Source organism: Hypanus sabinus, chromosome 5 (assembly GCF_030144855.1).
Source record: "Hypanus sabinus isolate sHypSab1 chromosome 5, sHypSab1.hap1, whole genome shotgun sequence".
Lineage (NCBI taxonomy): Eukaryota > Metazoa > Chordata > Chondrichthyes > Myliobatiformes > Dasyatidae > Hypanus > Hypanus sabinus.
Window position 1 is genome coordinate 131,968,131 of NC_082710.1, and position 22,824 is coordinate 131,990,954.

The 22,824-nt window shown below is 38.7% G+C and overlaps 1 protein-coding gene across 12 annotated transcripts in view; it reads left to right on the forward strand.

Moving 5' to 3' along the window:
• The window catches only part of mycbp2 (MYC binding protein 2), a 207,641-nt gene extending 186,710 nt beyond the window's left edge, over nt 1–20,931 (forward strand). For all 12 annotated transcript variants that reach the window (XM_059970411.1, XM_059970399.1, XM_059970401.1 and 9 more), the window contains 11 exons: nt 1,483–1,602; nt 1,694–1,795; nt 3,281–3,409; nt 4,577–4,709; nt 13,394–13,497; nt 13,643–13,831; nt 14,707–14,814; nt 14,906–15,115; nt 16,162–16,269; nt 17,381–17,546; nt 19,738–20,931. In XM_059970411.1, coding sequence (XP_059826394.1) covers nt 1,483–1,602; nt 1,694–1,795; nt 3,281–3,409; nt 4,577–4,709; nt 13,394–13,497; nt 13,643–13,831; nt 14,707–14,814; nt 14,906–15,115; nt 16,162–16,269; nt 17,381–17,546; nt 19,738–19,853 — 1,485 coding nt within the window. In that variant the 3' untranslated portion in view covers nt 19,854–20,931. The remainder of the gene's footprint in view (nt 1–1,482; nt 1,603–1,693; nt 1,796–3,280; nt 3,410–4,576; nt 4,710–13,393; nt 13,498–13,642; nt 13,832–14,706; nt 14,815–14,905; nt 15,116–16,161; nt 16,270–17,380; nt 17,547–19,737) is intronic.
• The last annotated feature ends 1,893 nt before the right edge of the window (nt 20,932–22,824 follow it).

The following is a 22,824-nucleotide window of genomic DNA, read 5'->3' on the forward strand; positions in this document are numbered from 1 at the left end:
CCCAAGTAGCTGAAATTTCATGGAAGTAGTTTACTGTGTTTAACTGAGTAACAAATTAAGTAACTAATAACACTACTACAGTACTATAAAACTGTAGATTCTACTAATTGTTGATGGCAGAATTCATTTTGTGTTTATGCTGCAGTGTTCTTTTGATTGACTGTAAACTAACAAAATGAGCACAGATACCTAGTGAAGATAATGGACACCTTTCATTTAAGGCTTTTGACAATTACATCTTCCAAATCTTCATTTTCATTGTAACACTCAAGATGATTGTCGATAGCTTCAGATTTGTCGTAGTTCCTGACTTGCTGAAATAGTGAAATTGTTTCATTTTTACTCATGGTCATTTCTGGCATCTCCAAGCCTGAATGCTTGAGCCCACAGTGAGCAAAACAGTTCTGAATTGTCTGGGTGCTTATTTCTTGCCAACTAACAGTGACAAAAATCACTGCTTTTAGAACACGGATTACATGCAACTGACGCTATTTAAAAACTGTTTACTTTAAGCAGTGTAGCGTTTAACAGCCACACAATTGAATGCAACTGACGATAGTTATAAACAGTTCAGCAGCAATTTCCTATCCCAATTAAGCAGCATAGTGTCCCTTAGAATCCTGGCTATTTTCTCAATTAGTTTTTGCTGTTTATCAGTTGCCCAAATAAGCAGCTACACTGATTAAATGATGGCTCAATTAACTGGAATCCCACTGTAATTACACTAAGCACGCTCTGACGTTTGCCACTGCAGAACACTGAATTGCAAAGTAAAGACAATTTTATATGTTTTCAGTGAGAGACAACACTTCATTGAAATTTGATTCCCTTGCTTTTATTGTGGTTGATAAACGTGGGAGCAACTTGCGTTTTAGAAGCATAGAGTAATATAGCATGGAAACCTACCCTCTGGCCCAGCCCATTCACATCAACCAATTCGTCCATCCAACCTAGTCCCGTTCGCCTGACCTTAGTCCATATTCCTCTAGACCTCATGCATGGTTTTGACCAAAAATATTGACAGTTCCTGTCTCCCCACCCATGCTGCTCAACCTTCTGAGATCCTTTAACAAATGGTTCTAGCTCCAGATTCCAGTATCTGCAATCTATTGTATACTTCCTTCTAAACCTTTCCAAACCATGATACTGAATCTTTTAGCCAATGGATATGGGTTAGTTAAGGGAATGTTAGACTGAATAATCCAATTATTATTTTATTCCCTTCCCACAACCTTCTTCCAAATCTGTATTCTTAAATTGATAGTAATTCGGTCTATATAATTTCAATAAGGATCCTGGTCAAGTGTTTGTAAATATCTGATGAAGCTACAAGTTCTTTTAAAAGTCATCCTGTTATGGAGGGAAAAAAACTAATTTATGTATTAAAGCAAAGACTTCCACTTTGAAGTATTTTGACAACCAGTTTAAAACAAAATGGACCAGTAGGTGATAATATATTTTAATAAAACAATTTTTTTTCAGGGGCACCTGTCAGAAGCCTGGTCCCGTGTGACAAAGAATGCTATTGCTGAAACAATAATAGCCCTGACAAAAATGGAAGAGGAATACAGGGTTCCTTTTCAGTGCACCTCAACAACCAGGGTAATAATTATTTGCAGCATAATTATGCAACAAAACAAGCATTTATCAAAAATAACTATACCTGGATTCAAACAATCGTTTTGCTTCACAGCTATGGTTGGCTCTTGCTTCATTGTGTGTGCTGGATCAAGACCATGTTGATAGGCTTTCCTCTGGCAGATGGATGGGGAAAGATGGCCAACAAAAACAAATGGTAAGGAAAACATTTTAATACATTTGGGTCATTTGATTCTTTCTTTCTGAAGTTGGATTCAACTCAGTGCAAGGAACAGTATTTGGTAATGAACCCACTAGAAAGTTCCCTTAATGCGTTAAAGAATCTCAAACAACAAAGCAGTTTTTACAATATAAATATTATGGTGTATGTGGGGGGGGTGAAATTTAATGTCAGCATGAGCAGAGTGCTGCATATAATAAATTAATATGTATGCTACACCTAGTTTTGTAATTTCTTGCACAATTGAAGAAAGCTGTACAACCAATAGAGACAATCCTGGCTCTGAGAGCAATCTCATTAATCCTTTTAGATGTTGAAATTAAGGACAATATTTAGGAGGCTTTAAATATGTCTGGGAGTGCTTAAGAACTGCCAAAAAAGCTAAATGAGTATTGATCATCGCTAAGCCAAATAAATATCAGTCAGAGAAGATGTGATTCACCTTGCTATCTCCCTCTTGATCATTTGTTTTTGGTTCTTACTTTATTAATAATTGCCTCTCAGATACTGAGTACTCTCCAGTTGATACAATGAATTGTATGTACCATGTAATTATATCAGTGATTAAGTTGGCGGTCCATTTATGTATAATGTGCAGAAAAAAATGTGGATATTCAAAGTATGCAAATAAACAGCATGGTGAAAGGAATGTAATTTTGCTAGAAAATCTAATTTGTTTGATGAATTAACAAGTTGTTTCACTACTTGGATGATTCTTCAGTTATCTGTTGCTTCAGAATAGTCTATGTGATATCATGAAATAGCATCATTATATCTCCATAATGTTGACGCTACTCTTCTATATATAGAAAATAGATCTTGTTTCCTTCCCCTTCTGAAGAAACTTTCTTATCTCAGCCTTTACTGCTGTCAGAGCTAATCCTGCATTAAGTTCTTTCTGCTATGATGCCTGATGTATAGAACATAAGACGTAGCAACAGAATTAGGCCATTTGGCCTATCAAGTCAGCTCAGCCATTCCATTATGGCTGATTTATTATCCTTCTCAACCCCATTCTTTTGCCTTGTCCCTATAACCTTACTAATCAAGAACCTATCAACCTCCACTTTAAATATGCCCAGTGTTTTGGTCCCTCTCTGCATATGATAGCTCGATTTAAAAAAAATTAACAGAATTTTGTAAAAATTGTGAGTTCACATAAGCAAACATTTTTATATAAACAATTTAAAGAAGATCACGCATGGTATACTATATTTCATTCATAAATGTATTGCTTATCTAAATTTCATTGTTAATATAACTTGCATAACTTAGAACCTGTAACTTCCTCTTGGAGTGATCAAGCAATTATTTTGACAAGGGATATTTACAGATGTACAACAAAATATAATGTACATTTGAGATTTCTTTGAACTAAGAGTTATGCATTTAATCGAAGTATTATCTTTTGCATTATTTATTTTAATTGACGGAAATTATAATAAGTTATCTTATTCCTAGCCAATGTGTGACAACCATGATGATGGTGAGACTCCAGCAATTATCCATTGTAATGTGTGTGGGAATCTTTGCACAGACTGTGACCGGTTTCTTCATCTTCACAGAAGGACGAGGTCTCATCAAAGACAGGCAAGAATTAAATTTAAAGCATTTATATGGACTTTCAAAAGATGGTCAAGGATGTTGAAATATTTTTGTATGCTGTTAACTGACATTAGAGTAGCCTTGTAGCAATGTTTTGCATTTTTGTGGAAGGCTTAATGATTTTAAACTATTGTTTATAAAGTACTAATAAATCTTGGGCCAAAAATAGTCTGAGCCTGAGGCCTCCATCAGTCAGAGTTGACCATAGATATTGCATCCTAGCTGTCTGGATATGCTAGCCTGGGTAGTACAATACAGACAGCAAGCTGTTACCCATCTAGCAAGCTCCCCCTCTCCATGCATCTGATTAACCCAAAGGAACAGCAAAGACCAATACAGTTTGGTACCAGCAGTGTTTCAGGACTTGCCAGTCAGCATTGAACTCAATGTAGAACTGCCTTAAGGACTCCAGCTCTGCATTTTTTCCTCAGGGTTTACTCCTGTAGCCGTCCTCATGAGTGGGTATAGCCGCAAAGCAGCAGAGGTTTGAAATCTGAGTTTTCTTTCTAGATGGGCTACCAACCACAGCTGATGAGCCCCATCTGCCTGAAGCAACTGGTCTTAAGGTGCTGGTAACCTGCTTTTGCCCCTTCTTCTGTCAGTAGAAATGGTTCTGCCAGGCTTAGTAGCTAAGCCACACGTGAAGGCCAGGAGCTGGACTTGGTTGTCAGAGGCTATTTGAGATGCACACCATTTGGAGTATTTAATAGCAGGAGCTTGTTCCCTTTATCACCCCCAGCTATAGCAACCTTAAGAAACACCAAAGATAGTACACTCTAGTGAAGGGGAAATTTAGAGAAAAGTGGGGGCAGGTGATGATCTCATTTGTATCAATCTTCATATTTAAAATTTGTCACTCTTCACATAATGTTTGTGTAAGCAAGCAACATTTTATTCTGTCACCTGTCAGGACAAGACCAAAATGAAGATGATTATCAATATTTGTAACATGTTGAATAATTAAATTTTATTTGCATTTAAAAGCCAGTAATTTTGTTAACTGGAAATAAGCTAACATTGAGATATTCATGCATGACTAGTTTCATTCTTTTAAAAGGAGCTGCTAAAAGCTTGGATAGTTTCTTTAGCAAGCTTTTGGGAAATGACTAATCCGATTATTTGCATTGACTTGATTTTGTTCTCAAATTTCAGGTGTTTAAAGAAGAAGAGGAAGCAATTAAAGTAGATCTTCATGAAGGCTGTGGAAGAACCAAGCTGTTCTGGCTTATGGCACTTGCAGACTCAAAAACCATGAAAGCAATGGTAGAGTTCAGGGAACATACAGGTCAGAATTGAAGACTCAAGTTTTTCACAATATTTCTGTTAGAATTATAGAATTCAATTTAACTGTATGTCATGTAAAATGTATGTAGATAATCAGAATGCTTGTGATACAGTATGCTCTGAGGTTCAGACAGCAGCTAATTTTCTACTTGTTATACAGATTTACACTACATGCCAATCATTGATTCAGTAAGGATGACACACACACACACACACACACACACACACACACAACCACACACAACCACACACACACACACACACACACACACACACACACACACACACACACACACACACACACACACACACACACAACCACACACAACCACACACAACCACACACAACCACACAACCACACACAACCACTGGAGGAACTCAATGCATCAAGCATCTGTGAGGTTAGCAGGGAGAAGAGAGGGTGGTAAGGACTTGGGGGTAATTATCAACGTTTCAGGGTTAGACTGCATCAGGACCAAATTGATTTTACCCCCTCTTCTCCCCATTATTGAAATTTACCCACAACCAATGATCTCACTTTAAGGACTCTTTATCTTATTGTATCATGTTCTCATTATTGCTGTTTTATATTTACATTTGCTCAGTGTTGTCTTCTGCACTCTTATCTTTCATTGATCCTGTTAAGTTACTATTCTATAAATTTGCTGTGTATGCCCACAGGAAAATAAATCTCAGGGTTGTATGTAGTGACATACCTGTAGTTTGATAATAAAATTTACTTTGAACTTCATCCAACCCACTTTCCCTCCACCTCCCAACACCACATTCACAGATGCTGCGTATTTATTTAAGATTCCAACATCTACTCTCTCTTATGTCTATATTTCTTACAAAAGTTGACTTTCATTGCTACTTCTAATTCTGGAGCACGTTCCTTTAAAGAAAACACTAGTTTCACATCTGGTGTTCCCCAGTTACCTAATGTTTATGCATCAAGGGTGGAAAACCTAAGCGAAAACATCTGATCCAAAAGGTCCAAGATATTCTGTCTTTGTGTGTGTGTGTGTGTGTTCAGAAAGAAGAGTATTCTTCAATGGTCATATTTATTAAGGCCATGAGATTTAGGAGCAGACATTTTAGAGTGTGCTCTGCCATTCAATCATGGGCTGATCCACTTCATCCAGTCATCCCCACTCCCCACCTTTCACCCCATACCCTTTGATGCCCTGGCTAATCAAGCACCTATCTATCCCTGCCTTAAATACAATGACTCGGCCTCCACAGCCATTTGTGGCAACAAATTCCACAGATTTACCACCCTTTGACTAAAGTAATTTTTCCGTTTCTCAGTTTTAAAAGGACACCCTTCAATCCTGAAGTTGTGTCCTCTTGTCCTAGAATCCCCTACCATAGGAAATAACTTTGCCATATCTAATCTGTTCAGGCCTTTTAACATTTGAAATGTTACTATGCGATCCTGCCTCGTTCTCCTGAACTCCAGGGAATACAGCCCTAGAGCTGCCAGATGTTCCTCATGTGGTAACCCTCTCATTCCTGGAATCATTCTCGTGAATCTTCTCTGAACCCTCTCCAATGTCAGTATGTCCTTTCTAAAATAAGGAGCCCAAAGCTGCACTCAATATTCGAAGTGTGATCTCACCAGTGCCTTATAGATCCTCAACATCACATCCCGTCTCTCATATTCTATACCTCTAAAAATGAATTCCAACATTGCATTCGCCTTCTTCACAACCGATTCAACCTGCAGGTAAACCTTTAGGGTATCTTGCACAAGGACTCCTAAGTCTCTTTGCGTCTCTGCATTTTGAATTCTCTCCCCATCTAAATAATAGTCTGCCTGTTTACTTCCACCACACTTTCCAACATTGTATTTCATTTGCCACTTCTTTGCCCATTCCCCTAAACTATCCAAGTCTCTCTGTTTCCTCAACACTGCCGGCTTCTCCACCTATCTTTGTATCATCGGCAAATTTAGCCACAAATCCCTTAATACTGTAGTCCAAATCATTGACATACATCATAAAAAGTAGTAGTCCCAACAACAACCCCTGTGGAACCGGCAGCCAGCCAGAATAGGATCCCTTTATTCCCACTCTGTTTTCTGCCGACCAGCCAATGCTTCACCCATGCTAGTAACTTCCCTGTAATTCCATGGGCTCTTATCTTGCTAAGCAGCCTCACGTGCGGCACCTTGTCAACAGCCTTCTGAAAATCCAAGTACACTGCATCTGCTGCATCTTTTGTGTCTACCCTGCTTGTAATTTCCTCAAAGAATTGCAGTAGGTTTGTCAAGCAGGATTTTCCTTTCAGGAAACCATGCTGGCTTTGGCCTGTCTTGTCATGTGCCTCCAGGTACACCGTAATCTCATCCCTGACAGTCGATTCCACCAACTTCCCAACTACTGATGTCAGGCTAACAGGTCTATAGTTTCCTTTCTGCTGCCTCCCACCCTCCTTAAAAGGTGGAGTAACGTTTGCAATTTTCCAGTCATCTGGTACAAAGCCAGAATCTATCAATACTTGAAAACTCATCGATAACGCCTCCACAATCTCTCCAGCTACTTTCTTGAGAACCCGAGGGTGCATTCCATTAGGTCCAGGAGATTTATCCAACCTCAGACCGTTAAGCTTCCTGAGCACCTTCTCGGTCGTAATTTTCACTGCACAAACCTTACTTCCCTGACAGTCTTGAATGTCCGGTATACTGCAGACATCTTCCTCTGTGAAGACTGATGCAAAATACGCATTCAGTTCCTCTGCCATCTCTGCATCTTTCATTACAATATCTCCAGCATCATTTACTATTGGTCTTATATTTACCCTCAACTCTCTTTTACCCTTTATATACTTAAAAAAGCTTTTAGTATTTTTTTGATATTAGTCACCAGCTTCCTCCCATATTTCATCTTTTCCTTCTGAATGACCTTCTTAGTTTCCTTTTGCAAGTTTTTTTAAAAGCTCCCCAATCCTCGATCTTCCCACTAGCTCTGGCTTCCTTGTATTCCCTTCCTTTTGCTTTTACTTTGGCTCTGACTTCATTTGTCAGCCATGGTAGTGTCCTTCTTCCCTTTGAAAATTTCTTCATATTTGGAATATATCTGTCTTGCACTTCCCTCATTTTTCATAGAAACTCCAGCCACTGCTGCTCTGCTGTCCTTCCTGCAAATGTCCCTTTCCAGGCAACTCTCATGCCATTGTAATTTCCTGTATTCCACTGAAATACCGACATGTTAGATTTTATTTTTATCCCCCTCAACTTTCAAAGTGATCTCAATCATATTTTTTGTGATCACTGTTCCCTAAGGGTTCCTTAACCTTAACCTTTCTTATCATCTCCGGATCATTGCACGCAACCAGTCCAGCACAGCTGATCCCCTAGTGGGCTCAACAATAAGCTGTTCTAAAAAGCCATCCCTTAGACGTTCTACAAAATCTCTCTGTTGAGGTCCGGTACTGGCCTGGTTTTCCCAATACACTTTCATGTTAAAATCCATAACAATTATGACATTGCCTTTCTGATATGCCTTTTCTGTCTCCTGCTGTATCTTTTCTGTTATCACAGCTGCTGTTTGGAGGCCTGTATACAACTGTCACTAGGATCCTTTTACTCTTGCCCTTTCTTAACTCAACCCATAGAGGCTCTACACCTTCTAATCCTACGTCATCTCTTTCCAATGATTTAATATTTTTTCTTATGCCACACCACCCCCTTTGCCAACTAACCTGTCTTTCCGATACACCGTATATCCTTGGACGTTCAACTCCCAATGGCAGCCATCGTTTAGCCAAGTTTCAGAGATGGCCACAACATCATATTTGCACATCTGTAGCTGAATTTCATGATCGTCTATTTATTATGCTGCGTACATTCAAGTACAGCGTTCTCAGTCCAGTATTTGTTGCTTTCTGTTTTAACTGCACTATGTCTCTGTTGCCCTGTAACTCATGCCACTGGCTTTGATTAAGCCTCATCTCCTGACTGCTCTTTCTGTTATGTCTGTTGCACGCTAAGTTTGATTTATTTCTGTTTTCTCCTTCCTCAGCCCTATCACTCTGGTTCCCATCCCCCTGCCAAATTACTTTAAACCTCTTTGGGTTCAGGTGTAACCTGTCCTTTTAGTACAGGTCGTACCTCCCCAAGAAGATGCTCCAGTGAACCAGAAACCCAAATCCCTGTCCTCCACACCAGTCTCTCAGCCATCAAGGTGAAGAAATTTTGGCATAAAAATACATTAGAAACATGGAATAATATGAAAAGTATAAGAAAATTGTGTGAAATATGGGGAACTGCAACATAGAAGCATATAATTTAAGTAGAGAGAAAGTAGGATGCAGAGGGATTTAGCTATTTTAGTGTATAGCTGCAGTGATGATGGCTTCATGGCTGTGGATCACTTTTGTGAACTCCCATTCTTAATATTATTTGTTTCCTTTTATTGTTTGCACAATTTGTTTTTTTCTCTGCACATTGGGTAATGACAGTCATTTATTTATGGGTTCCATTGAGTTTCTTTGTTTGATGGCTGCCTGTAAGGAGACAGATCTCAAGGTTGTATTGAGTATAGGTCGTACCTCCCTCTGAAGAGGCCTCAGTGATCCAGGAATCTGAAGCCCTGCCCCCTACACCAGTCTTTCAGCCACACATTGATACATCTGATCATGCCGTTGTTGCACTCACTAGCACATGGCACAGGCAGCAATCCTGAGAGTACTACCCTAAGTTCCTGCTTTTAAGCTTACTACCTAACTCCCTGAATTCTCGTTTTAGGACCTCCTCTCTTTTTCTACTTATGTCATAGACTTCTGGCTGGCCACTGTCCCCCTTCAGATTACTCTGCACCTTATCTGAGACATTCTGTACCCTGGCACCTAGGAGGCGACACACCATGCGGATATCTCTATCAGGCTGACAGAACTTCCTGTCTGTTCCCTTCACTACTGAATACCCTATGACTACGGCATTCCTCATCTTCCTCTTTCCCTTCTGCACCAAGGAACCAGGCTCAGTGCCAGAGACCCAATTGCCGCGGTCATCCCCCTCAACCGTATCTAAAACGAGATAACCATTACTGAGGGGGATGGCCACAGGGGTGCTCTCTACCATCTGAGCTCTTTCCCTTGGTTCCCTGACCGTCACCCACTTACCTGACTCCTACAACCTCGGGGTGACTAATTCCCTGTAGCTCTTCTCTGTCTCCTGTCCACTCTCCTTAATAAGCTGGAGGTCACTGAGCCTCAGCTCCAGGTCCCTAACACAGTCTCTCAGGAGCTGCATCTTGGTGCACCTGGCGTAGATGTGGCCATCTGGGAGACTGGAAGATTCCCACATCGGACACGGAGAGCAAAATACTAACCCTACCAACATGCTCTCTATCCCTCAAAAAAAATGCAAAGTAAAAACCGAAAAACAAAGTCCACTTACTCACTTACTTACAGGCTGAAGTCTGAATGAGCCAAGGCCTGTCACTTCTACTCTTGCCACTGGCCTACTCCCGACAACTCGCTGCTCCGCTTCTCCCTTTGGTACTTTTATTTAGTTTGTCGAGCTTCATTGTCTCTGCTGATAGGCCCCGCACGATGGACTGATGCCTGTGAAGCTCTCGTTTTAAATTACCATCTCTGACCTGCAAGAGGTACTCGTTCGTCGAGCTTAGTTCCCGCCGCTGATAGGCCCCGCACAATTAGTTTCTTTTGGTCGGGGCATCCAGAACTAGAGGTCACAGCCTCAAAATGGAGCGGCAACCTTTCAGAGGAATTTAAGGAGGAATTGTTTTTAGCCAGAGAGTAGTGAATCCGTGGAATGCTCTGCCATAGACTGCGGCAGAGTCCAAGTCCGTGGGTGTATTTACTGTAGAAGTTGATAGCTTCCGGATCAGTCAGGGCAGCAAAGGATATGGCAAGAAGTCAGGTGTATGGGGTTGAATGGGATCTGGGATCAGCCATGATGGAATGTCAGAGCAGACTTAACGGGCTGAAAGACCTAATTCTTATGACCTAACCCTATGTCTTATGGTCTTAGTGGTAATTTATAACCATTCTTTAGAGATAATTAATGTTGGTGCTTCTAATTTTAATGATCTAATTACCCCTAAACCTTGCTCTGGTCTTGATCATAAACAAAGTAATATTTACCATTTACCGACTTCATACAAAATACGCAAGCCACGATTTTGAAGGTTTATTGTATCTGCAGATCATAAAGTTAAGGGTTACATTCCTAGGGCAATGGAAAGGATGATTAGGACAGCTACTGTGGCACATAATGTCTGATTGAGAAAGGACATGGAATATAACCAAATTGTCAAATCGGTACCTTAGACTTTTTTTTCTCAGCAATATTGTTATTGGTTTTCTAAATCAAGAAAGCATAGTACAAAGAGTTTTGTGCAGTACATAACAAATGTACAATTCACATCTATGAAAGAGGTGCACCCATAGTACGATCATGCTTTGGTTGCCTCCCTGACCCGACCTACCGGTCCCAATTCCCATCTCCTTGCCATCATTGCATTAGCAAAAAGGGTTAAACAATACCTTTACCGCCACAGAACTGCATTGGTTTAGAGAAGGTATATTTTTCTAACACATAAACTGTTGTATATTTACACGTCTGAGTTCGTAGAATTTTACCAGAGAATGCTGAAAGTCAGGGAGTTACGTGCAGAGGAAAGGAAGAAGGGATGAACCTTCAGTTTGGCTGGGAATTCTGACAATATTCAAGAAAGGGTCCCCACACCTTTTGGAACTTTATGTCCAAATTGAGAGTTATATAATGGATCTTCTCAAGGTATAGACTGGACATGATGTCCCTAAGCCACTGAGCATGAGTGCAAGCCTGCGTGCTCGGCCAAAAGAGAGGTAAGACAGTATGCGACGTTTGTTCAGACTTAGGTGCGTGTCCCCCTCTCCGGAGTTGCTGAAAAGAGCAATCAAAGGGTTAGGTTCCAGATTGTAATTAAGTATTTGGGATAGATGGTGGGATAGAGTTTGGAAAACATACAGTATTTTTCCAAGCTGGGGCATGTCCAGTAAATGTGAATAAGGGAAGCCTCATCCCTTTTGCATTTGTCACAGCAGGGATTAACATCCGGGTAAATGCGACATAATTTACTTTTAGACATATGGGCCCCATGTACAACCTTGAACTGTAACAGGCAGTGGTCGGCACATAGAGGTTGAGTTAACTATCTGAATTCCATACATCATCTGACAGTGAAAAATTTAAATCTTGCTCCCAGGCAGTTTTAAATTTTGTCAAGGGGGGCTAGCCTCAGAATATTAGTAAATATTAGACCTTTGCGCAATGGATTCATGCAGAGAAACACATCAACGATGTTTGTGTCAGGTGCCTCGGAAGTTTGACAACAAAGGGCTGATAAAATGTCTAATTTGCAAATATCTGCAGAAATGAGTGTTGAGTAAGTTAAAATTTGCAGATAGGTGTTCAAATGATGCAAGGCAGTTGTCTATAAAAAGATCTTTAAAGTGCCTGATACCCTTTCTATACCAGTCTTGAAATGTTGGATCATGTGTAGAAGGCTGGAAGAGGTGATTATGTAGAATAGGTCTTGAAAACCTTAGACTTCTAATATGTAGAGACAAATTGATAGAGCACTTCTCTGGAATTAAGTTTGTTACAGCAATTGGGTAAGAATATGTTAAGCACGTGCTCAGGTTTTTCTTGGTTTACTAAGCAAATGCAGACTATCCACCTTGTAAGAAGAAAGCAATTGGGAATTGTATACTGTCCTTCATAATTACAAACAACAGCATCATTTGCAGTCCCTGGCTTAATTCCCAGAATCTTCTTGCAGTCACTATTCTTTCTAAAAAAAAATAACAAATATCATTTCAAAACCTTTGAAAATTAAATACATAGTTATTTATTGAGCGAGTGAGCCAAATCCAGACAATAGGACACCACGAAGTCTCCTGTATCAATCATCTCCGGACTTTACAACAACTTTGAGAGAAAGGAAGCTGGATCTTTCATTTCCTCCTCCAGTTTCATCAAGTAGTCTTATATTTATGTTTCTGGGATTCACCTGCAGTATTGCACTACTTGTCTTTTTATTTCTTATTGCACATATAGTGTAATCTCCAGGTGTAGTTCTTGTCTGTCCACTTACTTTTATGACCTATTGTAATAAACTGTTAGACCAGATAATAATTTAGATTTTATTTTTGTCTTCTCTACTGAATGAGCACTGTATTTCTACATGTTAAAATGGGAAGGGATCTATACAACTGTTCAAACTTCGTACATTAATACAGGTTTCAACAGATTTGTGGATTTATGGAGTTAAAACAGCATCTGAAGAACTGGGAAGATTGCATATTTGTAATTTTGGAGGGAGAATGTTGTGCTGATGCCCCATGATTTGCAGTTTTGGATAAGAAGCTCTGTATTGGTCATTCTTACACATGTTATCTATTCCTTTAGATAGAGTTGACAGGTAACCTGACTAGTCAATGAATTTGATATATGTAGGTTTTCAACTGGGAAAGAAATCAATTATGGAAATAGTGCTTTTGTGACTGTGGCCATCAATTGAAGCTGCTGCTTGTGATCTCCTCAGTTAATGATACGTGCGTGTGTGGAGAGTATACTGTTAATGTTCTGCAGAAATATATGGCATGCTTTTGTTGACAAATTATTAAGCTGCAATAATAATTTGAAATGATACTTTCTTCCTTTACAGGCAAACCTGCATCAAGCAGCTCAGAAACATGTCGATTCTGTGGATCAAGAAATGGAACAGAGCTGTCTGCAGTGGGCAGTGTGTGCTCTGATGCAGACTGCCAAGTGAGTTATATAGAATCGCATGCAAAATGTTATCAAGCACAGATTATTTAAGTAGTTGTGTTTCAACACAATATACTTTTGATCTAATGGGTTTTCTGAAATGCTTGGTTTCACTGTTCAATATCTCTTTTTTCACCAAAACAAGGAATATTCTAAAACCGCTTGTGGCAAGACCCATTCCTGTGGCCATCCCTGTGGGGGCGTTAAAGACGAAGTGCGCTGTTTACCTTGCTTACATGGCTGTGATAAAAGTGCAGTATCTCTCAAGCAAGATGCTGATGACATGTGCATGATATGCTTTACAGAGGCACTTTCAGCAGCTCCTGCAGTTCAGGTAAGTCATGTCATCCATGAAGATAAACTTATGCACGTTAAGATTTCAGTTAATTTAGAAGTTGTTCATGCATTGATTCTATTTCTTATCATTATTGTACAATGTCTTGAGTATGTTACAGATTGAAAACAGTTTGTGAAAATATAACAGATTATATATTTCATAAGAAAATACTGGAATGCTTCTACTATAATCTTGAGCTCATGCAAAATCACGTGGCCTCTTCTCCAAAGTCATATACCAAGTGATTGCTGATCCAAGTTGTTTCCAAGTCTTGCAGTTTTTTAAGCTTTCCTTGTGTTCAGAGTCTTTATTACTTCCTGTACAGACCTGAGGTTTTTTACTCAATTTCTGCTCCCTTGTATGAATTATTTTTTATGCAACTACTATTGACAAGAGTCCCTATAACTACTTGGGTCTTAAACAATGGAATTCCACTACTAAATCCCTTCTGCTTGTACGTTTAAACTTTATTAGCTTCAGTTTTAATCATTTGCTCTAATAGTTGCTTCATGACTAGATTGTAAAGTTTTCTTGATACTTCTGTATATTGCTTTTTTTTAAAGAGATTATGACACTCTGCCAGTACAAATTGGTTTTGTTGAGTTTTTAAATTGCACTAAATTGGAAGCCACTCCCCCAGTCCTCTCATTTGCTTCCGTAGATTGAAAGTTGCTAAATCCCACTTGCATCTGTCACTGTATCCGATCCTAACACACTATCCAACCCTTCTTAAGAATACAGAGTATTTCTATTGCTAACATTTCATGACCACCTGTGTTTTGTGTCAGGATAGAAGAATAACTTGTCTAGTTTGAATGTCTAATGTTTTTTAGCCCTGCCAATGACTGACTGATTTATCTTTTCCTCTCAAGTTGGAGTGTAGTCATGTTTTCCATCTGCATTGCTGTAGACGGGTTCTTGAAAATCAGTGGGTAGGCCCAAGAATAACCTTTGGATTTATGGCATGTCCAATATGTAAGGTGAGCATCTTGGTTTCCATGGCACTGTGTGTTGATCTTTGAGGCACTGATTTGACCATGTGATAAATGTCATGTAATTTTATATTTTCAGAACAAAATAAATCATCTAGTATTGAAAGACTTGCTTGATCCTATCAAAAACCTGTATGAAGATGTAAAGAGAAAGGCTCTAATGAGGCTGGAATATGAAGGATTACACAAAAGTGATGCCATCACCACTCCCGGTGTTCGTTTTTACAATGATCCCGCTGGATTTGCAATGAATAGATACGCTTACTACGTTTGCTACAAATGTAAAAAAGTAGGTGCACATTTGAAGAAGTCACTCGTGGATGCTGAGTCACTTTTTACTTTATATTTGTAATAATTGTATTTGACCTGATTTCTTTTTTCAGAAAGTAATTCTGTTCTTTCAGAAATTCACAAACTAGTTATTTATTGCCTAGTTACCTCATTAGGTACAATTGGCGAGGGCAAGCAATAGCAGCAATGTTGGCTGGGATTTAGTTCATTGTGAGTGGTTAGTTAAGAGGTGAAGGTTTCAGGGCAACCAAGCAAGTTTCTGGTTGTGCACAGCCAGCCACATCCTATGAAGCCAGGATATGCTATTTCCCACAACAGTCAACAGTAACCTTACCAGAATAATGACCCTCCAACTTATGCTGGCTTGTCCATTGTGCTCTGGGACCCCATGCAGACTACCCAAGAACAAATATTTAAGGGAAGACATTAATCCAATGAGAATCAGATTTACTGTCACTGACATTAGTCATGAAATTTGTTTTGTAGCAGCAGTACAGTGCAGGCATAACAAATTGCTGTGAAGTGCAATAATAAAAAAATACTAGCGCAAAAGAGGAACAGCTAGGTACTGCTCATGAATCATTCAGAAATCTGATGGCAAAGGGGAAGAAGCTGTTCCTAAAATATTAAGTGTGTCTCTTCAGGCTCCTGCACCACGTCCCTGATAGCAGAACTGAGAAGTGGGTACGTCCCAGATGGTGAGGGTCCTTAATGATGAATGACGCCTTCTTGAAGCACTGAGTTTTGAAGGTGTCCTCAAGAATATAACCATATTTTCCAGTACCTTTTTAAGACTATGTTGCTAAGTAGATTGGATTTCTTGAATTATCTCCCAGGCTATTTTCTTTCAACATTTAAATTAAAGCATTCAAGATTTTTAAGGAGGTAATATACGTTCTGTACTTTAAGTTCCAAGAAATTATCTTGCAGAATGATCACTTTAAACGGTTCGTTCACTTAAGCAACCTTAATTCAGGTGTTAGATCTACTATTTTTGCTTGAAGTAAAGGAACTAACAGCAAAATTTTGACCTGTTTTGTGAAGGCATACTTTGGAGGTGAAGCACGATGTGATGCTGAAGCAGGCCAAGGTGATGACTATGACCCAAGGGAATTGATTTGCGGTGCCTGTTCAGATGTCTCCAGAGCTCAGGTATTCTGCTTTTACCAGTGTTCTGCAAATTATTTAAGTGTGACATGAGCATATTAATAGGCCATTTGGCATGTTAAGCCTGCAGTGTCAGTTCAGTACAGTCATGGAAGCGCACAATGTAGATTGTGGACTCTGAAGTAACACAAGGTTATGAAAGAACTCAAAGGGTCAGGAAGTATCTATGGAGGGAAATGGGAGGTTGACATTTCAGATTCAGACCCTTCATCTGGATCCATAAAGTTGACTATCCAAGTTACTTCGTAATTACTGAGGTCCTCCAGCACTTTGTGTTGCACAATCTGACCATGTCTGGTTTCCCAGTAACCTCAGCTCCATATTGCCATCTCAAATCTGTATACACCTGTCTTTTAAACGTTCAAAAACTTTACTTACACTGCCCTTTTGATGAATGCTTCCAAAGACTCAAAACTTTCAGGACAATGTTGCCTCATCTTTTTCTTAAATGATTAGCTCTATATTTTTTGGGCATAATTCTCATTTTAGATTCTTTCAAACGTCTCAACCACCTCATCTTAAACCGCTCAATCTCATATTTCAGTAAACTCCCCTTGTTCTTCTAACTCAACAGATATATAAACCTAGTCTCACACGTCTTTTCTCTTAAGATATACATCCATATCAAATGTTAGCCGAGTAAACCCTTTCTCACTGCTTCTAATGCATTAAAATCATTAAAGGAAAGCCATACTTTATATGCTAATACAGATGTGGTTTCATAAAATGTTCAATAAAAGTGAAGCATAACTGCTCCTACTTGTGAAATTTGATCACTATCTTTCTTTTTGATATTAGAGCATTGATGAAAGTTAATTCATTGAAATTGAATCCTAATCTATGAAAAACGTAGACAATTATCATTTGTGCAAGTAATAGAAATGATGTTTTAGCTTCATTTTTGCTTTTAACAGAGGCACGGACATATGGCGTAGTGACATGATGATGTTTGCCAATCATTTACTTTTACATATAACCCATAATGAATTATTTAAATGAACAAGAATGCTTGATCAAACAATATATTTACAACATTACTCAAATATTATTGAAATACTAAATACTCAACACTCATAACGAATGATGCCATTAACAGATGTGTCCCAAACATGGAACGGACTTCCTGGAGTATAAGTGTCGGTACTGCTGCTCTGTGGCAGTGTTCTTTTGCTTTGGAACAACACATTTCTGTAATGCTTGCCATGATGACTTCCAAAGGATGACAAGTATCCCAAAGGAAGAACTTCCGCATTGCCCTGCAGGTAGTGTGCTTTACTCGTATATTCTCATGAAAACAGGAGGTAAAACTCATTCACGTGCTCAGGAAGAGGGTTTTACTTCTGGTTTTTTTTTTTCGCTTTCATAAGTTCTGGGTTAGGTGTAAAAGAGAGAAGACTTTATTTGTGAGCAGGTTAGAATGATTGGTACATGGATCTAGATGATATCAGCAGTGCAGATGCCTTTGGAACTGACCCCAATTGAAGAAGGAGAAATTGGCAATTTTTCAACATTCCAAACCGCAATTATGATCTGCATGACCTGATGGAAATGCATGTTTGTGGGCAGGGTCTAACTTGGCAACAATGTCCATCATTGTTCTGTAACGTTGTAAGCAGCAGGGCCATTGTGGTGTCAGTCAAACTATTGCCTGGTATTAATTAATGTAATTGCCTGTAGATATTCAACCACACAAAGACTGATTTTTTTTTTGTTTTTGTATGTATGGATGCAACTTATTTTTCTGTGTGGTTAACTATACTAAGTAGACAATGTGTAACTCATACTTTACAGAAATATATTTGTGCACACAGGTGTCATGTATACATTATATTAGCCTTTTAAATCTTTTTAACTGCTTTACATTTTTTACTGAGAAGCATGAGGAAAAAACTTGTGTTATGTGAATGAAGTGGGATAAAAGATGAGATATTAACTGTTTTGAACCTAAAATCTGTAATATTGAAGTTCCACAGTTCTTAGATTAACAGTTTAAATTCATGGTGCACTGGTTTAATTTCAGTTCAGGATACAGAACATGGGCAGCTACAGAGGATTATGTGAGAAAATGCCAAGAAGTGGTGACTGTTGTAATATCAGTTGGGCAAAGAAAGAGAATATGAAATTGTAATGGAAGTAGTAAACTGAGTTTCAATAAACTTTTTATGAATTACTACTATGGGGATATTGAGGTGTTAAGAAATAGCCCGAACTCAGTGATTCAATCATCACTGATGCATTTTAACAGCAAATAGTTTATATGTCTACACAAGGTTAATATATGCTAGTAGTTATCGGCATTGAAGCTATGCGACCTATTCATGTTCTTTGCAGAACTTTTTCATTTTCCCATTGGTCTGAAAATAAACTCCAATGTGCATCTGTCCTTTCTGCGGGTCCCAGACTGCTTTGTGGTTGTGAGCAAAAGCAATGGATTTACTGCAAACTTTAATCTTGAAATGGCTACACAACAGAAATTTTTTTTTCATCTGAACTATCAATATGTTTTGGCATTTACCAGTGGTTACTAAATTATTGAACTAATATTCCCACTGCTGCCTTCCTGCCTGGCCTCTCTTCCCAGTGTTGCCTTTTATGGGAACAATATTTTAACTTCATACATAATTTATTACCGTGTGTGGGAAATCTACAAACCCTCCCAGAGGAAGTCAGTGTGTTAAGCCATGGCCTCTCAAGTCCTCTTCTCATTTTCCTCCCACTTATTCGTTCTGGACTGTTTTGACAGGCACCGAAAGACTGTAGTGATCTATGCAAAATGTTCTTGTAATAGCATCATTAACATACTGTATGTTGTGAAATTTGTGGCACCAGTACAGTGTAAGGCATACATTATGGTAAGTTACCATATAATAAAATAGTGCAAAAAAGGATAGCAAGATATTGTTCATGATTGTTCAGAAATCTAGTGACAGTGGAGAAGAAGCTGTTCCATAAATGTTGAATGTAAGCCTTCAGGCTCCTGTACCACCAGCTGATGGTATAAATGAGAAAATGGTGGTGGGGTCCTTAATGAGTGTCTTGGGTGGTGAAGGTCCTTTTGAAGATGTCCTCAATGGTGGGGAGTCTTGTGCTTGTGATGAAGTTGACTTGAGTCTAAAATCTTCTGCAACCACTTTTATTCCTGTGTATAGGTGTATATTATTTCCAGGTCTGCATCTGCCTAAGTTAGTACATTTATTACAAAAATGAAATTGCCTTTAGTTAGAGCCACAGAATAATATAAGCACAGAAACAGGCCTTTTGTCCCAATACATCTGTATTGACCAAGATCTAAGCTAGTACCATTTTCCTGTATTTGACACCTAACCCTATAAATCTTCAACTTTGTTTTTAATTTCACATCTTGTCCAGGGGATGTCGAGAAATGTTGAAGCTTTAGATTCAGTTACCATCTGTTAATTTGGCACTGCTAACTACATTCCATCTACATTTCAGGTCCAAAAGGAAAGCAGCTTGAGGGAGCTGAGTGTCCTCTTCACGTTATTCACCCCTCCACCGGTGAGGAGTTTGCTTTAGGTTGTGGCGTATGCAGAAATGCTCATACTTTCTGAACATGCAAAAAGGAGAGGTTCCTTCAGATTCCCAAGCCTTTTAATACCTTCAGTTTCTGAAGTCAGCAAATGGAGTTGATCGTGGTCATTGGAATGAGATGTGATACACAAAAGTTTAAGAATTTTGTGTACAAGTTGCTATAAGTGACTCGAGTTTTCCAAAAGGCTTTAATTTGTGAAGTGTTTGCATGCTGCAGTTGTAATCCTCGGCTGTAAAGCATCACACACCTATATGGTACCTTGACAGGAGGTGCTTTTTCTAAAAGCAGTTGGGATTTAAGTCAAGGACAGCTTTCAAACTAAACGTTTGAAGAATTGCTATAAGTACTTCAAGTACTACTTTTGGCTAACCCTGTACAGTATTCTTGGAAATTGCAACATGTCACAGGTTGAGAGTATATTCTGGTTCATTTGATAGACTGTTGAGGATGTGTTAGGGCTTGTTGTGTATGAATATCATAATGTATATATGGTATCAGTGTTAGGTGTATTACAAAGTTGCTATGTTACACTGCAATTTTCATTTAAACTTCTGGGTTATGTTTGAGCCTGAATTTTAATGAAGTGCAATACTGGGTGTGCCTCCTATCTTGCAGCTGTAAACATATGGAATGTATATGTCAATAAAACCGCTGTACATTTTTATACAGTGAAAATCCGTTGTGTGAATGGGAAATCATTCAGTCACTGTGTGTGTATATGTACGTGTACATAGAATACTGACTGAGTTTAGTTGGAAATGGGAGTTGAATCATTAATTCAGAAGAGTGCATTGTGCTAATGTATTCACTTTTGTGAAGCAGGTGCAGATAAATTTTAAAAATTGCCTTCATGTTTCAGGGGCTTTATAACGTTTCACTTCAGAAGCATATCAGAACATCAGTTTTGCACATTTGTCTCTAAGCAACATCCTCCCCTGTAAAGGGAAGAAATAATAGGCTTGGTTTATTTGTCACACAAGTTTCAATTTTTTTTTAAATTGCATTGGTTGGACTTGCCATGTATGCTGTAAACTTACCGTATATAAGTAAGACTTTTGCTTCAACTAAACATGTTTATTAAAGTACTAAATAGTGCATCCAAATGTCCCTTTTGTTATCTTTGTGCGTAGCTTGTATATAAATCAACGCTGATTCAAGGAAGTTTTTCCTCTTGGGTGGTAAAAGAGCCTAAATTCTTTGTGTCATTTTAAAGTTCTCACTAGATATGCAATTCAAAATCTTCCAGATTGCAAATCTACTTTTAAGACTCGCATTCCAAGCACAGAGGCTTTCAAATGAAAAACCACATGTGCGTCATTTCAGCTTTCTAAATGGAATCCTCATACAGCATCTTCCTCACTGTTGCATGTTGGTAAACAAACACAATGTTTACTCAGGTTAAAATCCAAGCCCATGATACACTATGAAAGCGAGGAATAGTTTGAGCAGAGTCCATTCTACTGTGATTTTTTTTTCCTCTCCTTATCTGATACTGGGTTTTTTTGTTGCTCTCAATTTTCATTGCTGCTGCCAGACTTTTGTAATATTGAACAAAAACTTGTCCTAACAATGTTTTACCATTTTTATTGTTAATTAATGTAGAAGAAGAATAGCTTTTAACTTAGCAGTGGAATTATTGGGGCACCATGATGATGGTGTTTCCATAGCAAGCTATTCTTGTTTTCTGTAGCAAGCTATCCAAGTCGATGCTCAACCCAGCTTGGATTCGAACTCGGGAACCTTCACTCTGGAGTCTGGCGCTGCTATTATTGCGCCACCAAGCAGGACAATTATTTAATGTGAGTTAAACCAAACAGAAACAGGTCTGGATACTGAAAAAAAATTAGAGAAATCAAAAAAAAAATTCCTCCTGAACTTGTAAATTCTGTTCCAAGTTTGTATAATAAATCTGCTCACGTGTGGAGTAATTTATTGTGTATAGTTCTTTGAAAATATACTTCTCAGAATATGTAATGTCAAAGTTTGAATTCATGATTAGTTTGAAGAAGCTCCAGTAGTTAGATATTCCCATTCCTCACTGCAAAACAGTGAATATTAATATGCAGCTTGAAGGTTTATACATTAAGATTTATCTGAAAAAGCTCAGGCAGCAGGCACAGATGAACAATGGCCACCACTGAGGGTAATAAATTGAGCTTTATCTTCAGCTCCAAACATATGCCATCATCTCGTGCCATCTATATATATTATGTGTATAGCACCATTGACCTCGTTCAATAGACATTGACAGGAAGAGATCCAGGTGGATTGAAGAAAATTTGCATGGTTATGCTCAAAGTGTCCTTGGGGATGGGGGGTGGGGGGGGGGTTGGTGGGGAGATCCAACACCGTATAAACTCCAAGGAATATCTAGTCCGTAACTGCTCAATATTGAAAAGCAGCATTCAGAATAGTTTGAAGGCCCTTGAGTCCAATTATTGAGGGTGCACAGGGACACTGCTTAAACAGGTGAAGGAATTAATTACTTCAAATGCATTTTAATCAACTGGAAGCGCTTTAATTCAGTGACAGAAATTCTATGACTTCAGAACAGTGAAATGTGTCCTCTCTAACACTCCTTTGTGTTTGACTCAAGGTGATGTGTAGATTGTAGACACGAGACTGTAGCTGTTGGAATGTGGAGCAAAGAATAATCTGTTGAAGTCAATGTGTTGAGCAGCAATTTGGGAATAAAAGGAACTGTCATTGGTTTCAACACAAAATATCCATATTTCCTCGACTAGCTTTTTTTCTGCAATTTACTTTAAATTGACAAAACCAAATTTGGGGATTTAAAATGCAAATTATATTGTTTCTGCACTCCTTTATCCTGATTTTAAGTTTGGTGACGGTGACAATCCCAACCAACAGCGATGACTGTTCACAATCAAGCCTGCTGATGACATTGCTGAAAGGTATTGAGATTGATTTTATTTGCAGTTCTTGATAACATTTTCTGCATTTTCCTGATGAAACAAATAGCTGTTTTT